Below are 10,167 nucleotides of genomic sequence, written 5' to 3'. Positions count from 1 at the left end.
TTACAATTTTCAAACTTTTTTGGTCTCAGCCCTTAATGTGAAAAGGAAGAATTTCATCTTTTCCTTGAGTGATGAGAGGTCATCTATCAAGTTAGTTATGACAGAGTCACAAACAGTTGGCGGTAATTAAATGCCTTTTTGTTTTTCAGCATAAAGGACACACTCCAATTTCTAAGTGAGGACCAATTTTTGGCTGGGATTAAATGCATTTTGTTTTCATTTATATCTACATCCCATTTGGTCACCTCAGTATCTATTTAGGTAGGTTTTGGATCTGTAAAGGTCATAGAGAGAAACAACAAATCATAAGTTAATTTTTTTGTAGGTAAGAAAAATGCGAAGAAAATAGATAAAATTGTATATAACATAGATTATTTCGTTTGATGATCTTCATAAATGAAAAGTATAATCGAAAAATAGCAAGCCTTTTAACCCTTTTTCCGTATCTATGGTCACTGTCAAATAATTTAAGTCTGTCCTCGGAAAAATCCTTATTGAAGCACATTGGTTCCTACCAAAAAAGGGGAAGAATGAACAAAATAGTAAAATATATTTGTTACATACAGTCAAGTTCGTGGGTGTTCTGTGCCTTAATATATGATGTTTAATTATGTTCGATGTACATGGGCGTCACATTTGTTGTGCGTGACTCATCTGCATTGAATGGTTTTATATACATCTGTGTTCGAATTTGAGAATATCTATATATGTCTGTAGCATTTTTTGTTTTAACTATTAAGCAAAAAAGAAGTCTACAAGTCTCGAGCATGAAAGCTTATGGTGCTTAATTCCAAGGGTTTAGCCCAGTAGGCACGAAAAAAAGCAATAAGTGTTTATTCTCCTAATTTCATATAGGCCAAACATTCCATACCTTGTTACCACTAAAGATTCATTCGGTTATTAACTTCAACACCATACAATTAGTTAAGTAAGAGCATCCGCAATGGTAATAATCAAAACTAATAATCAAAATGTGTCACGTCAGCATTTGATTATCCATTTAGTTCATAATCAAACTTAACAACCTCTACTTCCAAATTGGTTATTTTTGCATCCCTAACCAAAAAAACCCCCACAATACAAAATGCACATTTGTTCAATCACAAACGAATTTCAATTACGCACCCCACCACACCAAATTATTCGTCTCGATGAGACGATTCCAATGTGGGGTGTTTTTGAGTTTTGAGTTTGGTTATTGAGTTTTGGTTATTGATAAAAGTTGTTAAGTTTGGTTATGGAATGGGTGAAATTTGATTATTTACTAAAAGATTTGTAACTTTGCTTATTACAATGAGAGGTGTTTTTTGAACATTATTGTTAAGTTTGATTATCCAAACTCATTTGCTTATTACAATGTGGATGCTCTAAGGTGCTTACCATCTGGCTATCACCGTGTCCGCTTAGGGACTTTTTGGTAATTTTATGTATGAATATATGTGCCACGCAATACAAATGTCGTTGTAATTGCCGCGAAATTTACGATGTTGACTATAAATAGTGAATTTCTAACTAGTCCGGTAGTTGCGATGCTCTTCTCTTCTCCTCCTTCCCCAAGCTTAGACCTAAAAATTTCAGAACAAATTCCGCTGCTCAACATTCACAGGTCAGTTCTCCCCACCTCTCTCTCTCTCTCTCTCTCTCTCTCTCTCTCTCTCTCTCTCTATATATATATATATATATATCTATATGTATATGTTTATATTTCTCTGTGTGTATATTTGATTATTTGTGTGTGTTTGTATATATGGATGTTTGATTATGACTGTTTTATCATTCGTGGTAGACCTAACTGTTACCGGCAGCGAAAACCTTGGTTTACAGTAAATTGGCATATGTGCCAGTCATCTGGACGTGACCACTACTATGGCCTAGCTATTTTTACCCGTATTACTCTGTTGCGATTCGACCCAACACACATAATCGCATGTAGAATAAATCAAGAAAGAATGGAAGTAAACGACGAATTTTATGTGGTTCCCAGTTGTCTACTTAGGTACTAAAGACTGAATCAGGCTTGACAAACCCAACAATCTTCATTGATGGTGAGGATTGTCGGTCACGTTGACTCGGTTTGGTTTCTGATAGAAAAATAAAAAGGTAAACTTTGTTTTGAGTCTAGATTGTGGAGTGGAGACTTGTGATTTATTTATTTCAGCAATCAAGGTTTCTGTTTCTTTGCCTCTTGGCTCTATGTCCAATACCATGGTTAGGGTTCTGCGTGTTTGGAGTTTTTGTTCTGCCTTGCATGAGTAGTTATATGATATGTGAGGGTTCTTGTAAATCTCATATTCTGTGGTAGATAAAGATTAGGTTTCCATAAGTGTTGCATTCACAGACGGTAGTTTGGATGGAGTAGTTGAATCTCGGTGACATATTGTATTTTTTGATTAACTATATATGCTATTGGGTCTATTTCCAAACAATTTGGGATGATTGATGATCTAACATGCTAGATGTTGGCTGATTGATCTCATTTTAGGTCCCACCTAGGGTATTTTGGCTAAGTTATTATAGCTTTAGTTTTGTCTAGGGTTTAGTTGCTTTAGTTTTCTTTCGGTGTTTAGCTTGTGTTTTTTCCGACCTCAAGCATCAATATTGAATCTAGTATTTGAGCTCTGATTTGTAATTTTGTTGATGATTATTGATTTTTAAGTTGATGTGAATATCAGGTGTTCCAGTTTTTGGGTTTGGATATGGATAGTGGGTTTGGGCAATCAACGGCTCCTTCTTGTTCAGGAAATACTAGCAACGACATCGGTGATTTCGAATGCAATATATGCTTTGAATTAGCTGAAGATCCAGTCGTTACCCTTTGTGGCCACCTCTATTGTTGGCCCTGTCTTTATCAATGGCTGCATGTGCACTCACGTTCCCAGGAGTGTCCAGTTTGTAAGGCCCTCATACAAGAGGAGAAGTTGGTTCCTATATATGGAAGGGGAAAAATAATTTTGGACCCAAGGCATAGATCGATCCCCAGAGTTGGGATTCCCCATCGTCCAGCAAGCCAGAGACCCGAAACGGCTCCATCTCCTCCTCCATATGCAAACTATCTCCGTCAAGAAGGGAACGGACTTATGGGAGGTTTTATGCCTATGGGGGCTGCAAGGGGTGGCAACTTTACACAATCTGCTGGTTTTGGTGGTTTGGTTCCATTTTTAAACCTTCAGGTGCATGGGTTCAATTATGCCAATGCATATGGAGCCACCGCTGGAAACCCCTATTGGTTTCCTGGTTCATTTCACGGAGGTCATGCTCATGGTTTTCATCATCATTCAAATCAAGGACAACCGAGAGATTCATTTATGAAGATGTGGTTCTTGTTTGTTGGCATAGCTGTGATTTTCTATCTCATTTCGTCGTAGATATTATATTTCTGGAGCTGGCACATAGGCATGTACGATTAACACTATTATATTTGTGTATTTGAATATGTTACTTCGATAAATGTCGAATTATGCATTTGGATTATGCGAATGTGTTCGTTTACTTCGAATTAGATTAATTCTATCCATACACGAGTTAACATAAGTGTATATCTCATAGCTTGCAAGTTTGTAAATTTATTCACCCTTAGAATTCTTTATCCGTTAAAAGAATGTTACATATGTTAAGTAAATACGCTCAAATTTCACCGGATGCGATGGATTTCCATAGGCAAACAGTATGGCACACTTCCATGCATCTCCTTGGCATACTATTGTGTTGGTCTAACTTTTTGCCTATCCTTTTCTAATTGCGTTGGTTGTCTGTCTTGTCTTGTTGGCTCCTAACTGGATTACATATTTTATATTGACATGCAAAGATTTGTTAGCTTGAGTTAGACCAGTAGTTGGACAAACATGGAATGCTGCCTTTGTTTTTGTTAGAAGCCTTTGCACAATTTGATTCTAATATCGATAAAAGTACTCTGGATCAATTGGCAAGAAGTCGATGATTGCGTGAATTGCTCAAACAATCCCAATCAGAACAAGTAGTTTGAGTAAGCATCTCCCAGCACCAATCACCTCCTGAACCGAACAAAGGCAGAAAAGAAAATTGCACCATACTGATGGCAATCTTTTGAGAGGAGAAAATAAAGTTGATATATATCTGAAGGATATACCCTTGTTATTGGCTTTTGTTTGCAGTTAAGCTTTTTGATTGTATTCTGTGTAATATTACCCCTTCGACTGGTTTGAAGTACCAGATTCCACAGATTTTGAGAAGCTATCATGGATTATGTATTCTGCTGTTTTTATTTCCCTTAAACACCCCATCCTCTCAGTTTTTAATACATTTCTAACCATTTTGCCTCTTTCATTCACGTAGTGATTCTGCTTTGTTTGCCTCTCCTATTTATTAAGCACGTAACATAAAATTGTGCTGTTGTCTCAAAATTCTGCGGATGACAGTTCATCTAAGTTAATAGATACGATTGAAACAAACCAGAGAATTCGTTGGCTGGCCTCTCTACACTCCTATTAGCCTGTTACGTGGTCAGGCAAGTACTGATAATTGGCTTTGTTCAGTTGGGGTTCTCAGAACCCCTCTCTTTCAACATGATTTTCAATAAGTTTTCTCTCCTCTTATTACTCTCATCTCTCTCCAATTATTACTCCAAAAATTTCTCTCTCCATTTATTAAGCCCTTTGTACGGGCTCTTTCATAAGCTGTTTTATTTGTTCTCCGCTAGGGGGTTGTTTCTATGGTTGTTGGGTTTGTTATATGGACTTTTGAATTGTGCAATGTATTGTCCGGTTGATGCAATTTCATGATATCTAAAAGGACCTCCTATGACATAACGAAAATGATATAGGTACCGTCCGGTGGCCGGAGACGGCCCGGGGCGGCCGTCGGTACGGTTTCCCTACGGAAACCGTCGGTACTCATAGCAGTACTCTATGACATAAAACACTCGCACAAAGAATTAGATTTATTTTATCAAAAGAATTTACTCGAAAGTAGTGATAAGCTGTGCAGACTTTTGTTGGGAAATCTTGTCGATGCAGTTAGTATTTCTCAGTTATAACTTCCACCAGATCTTGGTTGGGTGCAGCCAACTTGAGTTGGTGGGAGAGTTGTTGGGGAGTTGCAAACTTGGAATTTACTATGAGTTGTCTCATGACTCATATTATGTCACAGAGTCATCTATAGGATAATCCGGGATGATATGAATAATGATTTTATTACAGACTGGTGACTTGCGGACCCAGGGATGCTGCCAAGCGCCTTGTTGAGCGCATCCGGACCGTCCATCTCGATAATCAAGGGTCCGGATTGAAAAAGAGTTCGATTTTTAATCTGGATGGCTAAAAACACTTTTGGACGGTCCGGATGCGTCCTGCATCCGCTTGGCAGGGACCGCTTGGTAGCGTCCCCGGATCCGTGACTTGCCATAATATGACAGGAAGTATGAGAATAAAAGTGGTTGGTGATCATGGAAAGTACAGGATGGCTCTGAGTGGTTAGTATGTTAGCATCTTTTTTTCCCTTGCAATGGAAGCTTCTCCAACCTACCAAGGTCAACAGAAAGAGAAAAATGGCTAGAAAAGCACATCTGAAATGCATATTTTATTGGTTATCAAAATTCGTTTGAACATCGGATCAAAAAAAAAAAAAAAAAAAATTCGTTTGAACATCCAGCAAGTCAGAAAAGCATCCACCAAACTTTGCCTATCTTTTTCGTTTGCCATAATATAATATATATTGATGCAGAAAGCAATCAATTAGTGTCCTTGCAAAACAAATAAACCAATGGACAAAGTAAGGAAAAACTACACATCACTTTGATTAGGTGGCTGCGTAATCTAATTTCCTCAGATAATACCTAAGAACTTTGTCAGGGGTTGGAACCAAATCTCTTTAGAATTGGGTGCTCTTGGACGTACATTATATATAATGATAAATAGTTCTCAAGACAAATGATTATATAAGTTGTTTTAACTTTTATGTTTTGGATGGGTCTGTTGGAAGGTGCTTCAATGGAGGAAAATCATCCCGAAGCAGGGAGACAGGTGATGGAGCTTCCGGAGAAAGAAACGACTACAAAAAAATGTTTGCACGAATCCAAAATGATGTGGCAAATAGCAGCTCCTGCTATGCTTACTGCAGTCACTCAATTCTCTATAGATGTTGTAACAGCTGCATTTGTAGGCCATTTGGGGGATATCGAGCTCGCAGCAGTCTCAGTTGTTCAAAATATAGTTGAGGGCTTTGTATACGGTGTCATGGTAAGTTGTCATCATGTACTCGTTAGTAGATTTTTATGCATGTATTGGCCTATTGCTTGCCAATGCTTTTCTTCATCAAAAACAACCTTTTGTGTTTATGCTTTGATGATCCTTCTAAAGCATTGCTTACATACAAAGTGTTGAGCCGAATTTCAAGGTTAGATCAACCCTATTTTCTAGAATGATTATCTCTGCACACGCAAAAAAAGTTACGATTCAAGACGGTTTGAGTCCCACAAAACGGCCTTTTATTGGAAGGCCTATGATTGCTGATCCAAGGTGGTGTTTGTAGTGTCTTTAGGCACAAGTTATGACTAGTATTTACATCATCCAAAATGACCTTTTCCAATTAAGCCTTCAAAGCTGAACTAACTGGATTCTATTTGACTAATTCTTCTGTTGTAGCTAGGGATGGGAAGTGCTCTCGAAACCCTTTGTGGTCAAGCAGTTGGCGCGGGACAGCTCAACATGCTAGGAATTTACTTGCAAAGATCATGGATCATTACTGGAGTGACTGCTTTGTTTCTGACACCCTTCTATGTCTTCACATCACCATTGCTAAAGCTCCTTCATCAAAACAGTGAAATCTCTGATCTCGCCGGGCAGTACTGTAGATGGGTAATTCCTCAATTGTTTGCATATGCCCTAAACTTCCCCATACAAAAGTTTCTCCAATCCCAAAGCAAAGTTTGGTTCATGACCATAGTCTCGATAGCAACTCTGGGAATTCACTCGTTGTTGAATTGGGTGCTCGTAACAAAGCTTGGGCATGGCTTACTCGGTGCTGCCATAGCTGGGAACATTTCTTGGTGGCTTCTGAACCTGGCCCAGATTGCTTATGTGGTTTCTGGGTACTTTCCAGAAGCATGGACTGGTTTTTCCTTGTTAGCATTCAAGTCGTTGACAGGTTTCGTGAAGCTCTCACTTGCCTCGGCAATAATGCTATGGTTAGCTTTCACATTTTTGAGATCACAAAGGGACTATAAATGATTCACCTCACTTATACAAATGCTATGGTTGGGTAACAGCTTGGAGCTGTGGTATTACACTGCTGTCATCCTCATGGTGGGAAGCTTAAAGAATCCAGCAATTGCCGTAGATGCCATTTCAATCTGGTTAGTATTCTTTTCTAGCTCTCTATTGTCACTCTGGAAGGATCATAATTATGATATCTGGTTTTGTCTAGTATATTCTTTTGCTAAGCACGCTTGCGTTCTAATCTTCCCCAATTTCTGTGTATATGGTAGTATGAACTTGCAGCTGTGGACTTTGATGATTGCCCTGGGTTTCAACGCAGCAGTCAGGTTAGCAGTTCTTGCCCATTCCCATATTCGGGAGCACAGCAATACAAATCTTAAAATTTATCTATAGAAAGAAGAATTCAGAAAACCAAAGAAGATTTTAGATGAAATGGTTTAGAGAAAAGAAGTTCAGGATTGTGGCATATAGTCATCGTAAAATATATGTGACTCCTTTCTTGGCAACTATGATAGTATAGCCAAATTCTTTATTAAATTGGCCTGTCAATATACATCACCACCAATGTACGGTGCTGCCTTACTGGTATGATGCGTAGGTTCAGGTCTTATCTATAACTATTAGCTAAAACAAAATAAAAGCTAGATTTGCAGATGGCTTGTGTTCGGAAGGAAAAGAAGAGGTAAATGAACATATAAAGAGATAATGAAGTTAGAAGCTAGTTTTGTTCCTTCAATTCCTTAGCATTCTCCTAGTGTTCGGAACTTCCAAGTGTTGTCCCTCCTGCCTTGATCATATTCGTACTGTTCTTGCAGTGTGCGCGTGTCCAATGAGCTTGGAGCAGGAAATCCAAAAGCTGCAAAATTCTCAATAGTGGTGACAGTTTGGACATCCGTAATGTTTGGAATTTTGTTTACAGCCGTGATTCTGGCAACCAAGAATAATTTTCCTAAGCTGTTCACATCAACGCCTCTCGTTATGAGTGAGACATCCAAGTTGGGGTACTTTTTGGCAGCAACCATCTTCCTCAACAGCATCCAACCAATTCTGCACGGTACACTCTCTTCAGATGTCAATGATTTTGTTTTGAAATGTTCAATATCCAGAAACAAAATAATCACCTTTGACAAAATCTTCAAGCTATTATGAAACCAAACTCATTTTTTTCTTTGCTCTCAAACTAAGTTCCATTCCCCCCACCCCTCCCAACTTCTTCGGCCTCTCCCACCTCCAGTTGGCAGTGGCTCAGACCAGTCCCTCTGGCCAACCCCTCACTTGTTTTCGACACAAATTTTTTGAAGTAGGTACCAGACTTTTTTTGTGTCATACATAAAATGGTAAACAACATGGTTTCCTTGTCGTTGCATATTCTGACAAGGTTGCAAACAACAATATACAATAGGGTTTTCTAGCATTCATTTTGCTAACCATGCAAACTGATTCAATGAAATTTTTTCTCGATGAACGTGCTGCAAAAGAAAAAACAAGGTCCAAGCATAACCAATCATCTTGCTGAAACTGCAGGGGTTGCGGTAGGTGCAGGCTGGCAGTCAATGGTTGCCCTGTTGAACACAGGGTGCTACTACATAGTCGGCCTTCCAATCGGTGCCGTACTTGGTTATGTGTTCAAGCTAGGTGTAAAGGGCATCTGGTCCGGGATGCTTATTGGTAGCCTTCTTCAAACAGTAATCTTATTGATCATCATAATTCGAACAAACTGGAGCAAAGAGGTAAGTCAAAATCAATAACCTGACAACCTATAGCTTAAACAATAGCAAAGTGTCTGTCATGAACAGAATATATCTGTTCATTCTATAGCATATATATCCCTATTCTTCATTTGAGGTACTTGTCTTCATTTATGCACATGAATTAATAGATTCATCAAATACATGCAGGCTTTGCAAGCTGAGGAGCGGATTACAACGTGGGGTGGCTCACCCGAGCTTCAACAAATGCAGGAACTGACTGATTATAAGGGCTCACCGAAAATTATATTACCAATTACTGTTGAATAACTCAAAAATAAGAAGAGTATTCTTGGTTTTTTCTCTTCTCTTTTCTCTCGCTCTCTCTCCCCCATTTTTTCTTTGATGTTTTCTGAGGTGTCTCCTTATTAGACCTTCCATGTTTTTGTATGTAAAGCATTCTTAGTTGTATAACCCATTTTTTGCCTATATGTTTTCCAAGTGAGAAATCTCTCTATTTAGAGGTGAGCATTCTAGCATTTAACCACCTATTTCCATTTCCAGGTGTGAGGTGTGATATATCATATATAGGTCAAGTTTTTCTTTTTGCCTTTTGAACACCTATACAGGTCGAGTTCTGAAAAGAAAAAATGGAAGCATAAGGGACAACCAAGAAACTGGCTAACGAAGGACTCAACTACAAATATTTTGGTTCTTCGATCGCTTTGCTATGCCCTCCCATCCATAAATCTCTACACAAATTCTTGATCTAAACATAAGCTGAACTAGAATAACAAGAACTCTACCGCGAGATGTCCCTCTTTGCCAACTCCTCGCTCACTCTGTAAACAAGTTTTTGAAAATAAAGTGTGGATGACCTTTTCTTTTCCAAAAATAAAAGAAAGCATGCTTCAAATTTTTGTCCAATTTAAAAGTTTTCTAACAAGGTGCATAAACGATTAGGCAGATTGGAAATGGAAAAATTACGGTAGATTGAAAACTTGAAAAACCAAAAAGAAGAAGAAGAAGCAAATCCTGGGGTTTGGCAGGTTGGGAGAGAGGGGTTTGGGGCACTTGGGGTGGCATAACCATTGGGCTATCTTGAGATACATTTACACACATCCAAGGTTTACTAACATGCTTATCGCCATGCAAGCCACTTCTTCTATTAGTCCAAACAAAGCATAATTGATTAGAAGTTCCTATCAATGAATGAGTTTAAGAAGAAAATGAGAACCAAGTGCAATCACCTTCTTTGAAACTACCGGGATTGCAATAGGTGCAGGTTG

General features: G+C 38.5%; 2 protein-coding genes across 4 annotated transcripts; both read left to right on the top strand.

The window, feature by feature from the left end:
• Window positions 1-1,456: 1,456 nt before the first annotated feature.
• Window positions 1,457-3,496, top strand: LOC131307893 (uncharacterized). Of its 2 annotated transcripts, none has more exons than XM_058334627.1 (2): window positions 1,457-1,606; window positions 2,673-3,496. In XM_058334627.1, exon 2 carries the CDS (start codon window positions 2,697-2,699, stop codon window positions 3,363-3,365), a length of 669 nt encoding a protein of 222 aa, XP_058190610.1. In that variant the 5' UTR covers window positions 1,457-1,606; window positions 2,673-2,696; the 3' UTR covers window positions 3,366-3,496. The 2 variants fall into 2 exon arrangements, with proteins under 2 accessions (XP_058190610.1, XP_058190609.1); XM_058334626.1 differs by lacking the exon at window positions 1,457-1,606 and adding an exon at window positions 1,696-2,045.
• A 2,114-nt stretch (window positions 3,497-5,610) lies between these two features.
• On the top strand, window positions 5,611-9,352 carry LOC131307884 (protein DETOXIFICATION 33-like). Of its 2 annotated transcripts, none has more exons than XM_058334612.1 (7): window positions 5,611-6,212; window positions 6,618-7,159; window positions 7,241-7,327; window positions 7,460-7,516; window positions 8,006-8,244; window positions 8,715-8,920; window positions 9,089-9,352. In XM_058334612.1, the coding sequence occupies exons 1-7, from the start codon at window positions 5,931-5,933 to the stop codon at window positions 9,206-9,208; spliced, it is 1,533 nt and encodes a 510-aa protein (XP_058190595.1). In that variant the 5' UTR covers window positions 5,611-5,930; the 3' UTR covers window positions 9,209-9,352. The 2 variants fall into 2 exon arrangements, with proteins under 2 accessions (XP_058190595.1, XP_058190596.1); XM_058334613.1 differs by having other exon boundaries at window positions 6,072-6,212; window positions 6,622-7,159.
• Window positions 9,353-10,167: the final 815 nt, after the last annotated feature.

This window comes from Rhododendron vialii, chromosome 11a, assembly GCF_030253575.1.
Source record: "Rhododendron vialii isolate Sample 1 chromosome 11a, ASM3025357v1".
NCBI classification, from domain to species: Eukaryota; Viridiplantae; Streptophyta; class Magnoliopsida; order Ericales; family Ericaceae; genus Rhododendron; species Rhododendron vialii.
This window is presented reverse-complemented; position numbering and strand designations above follow the sequence as displayed.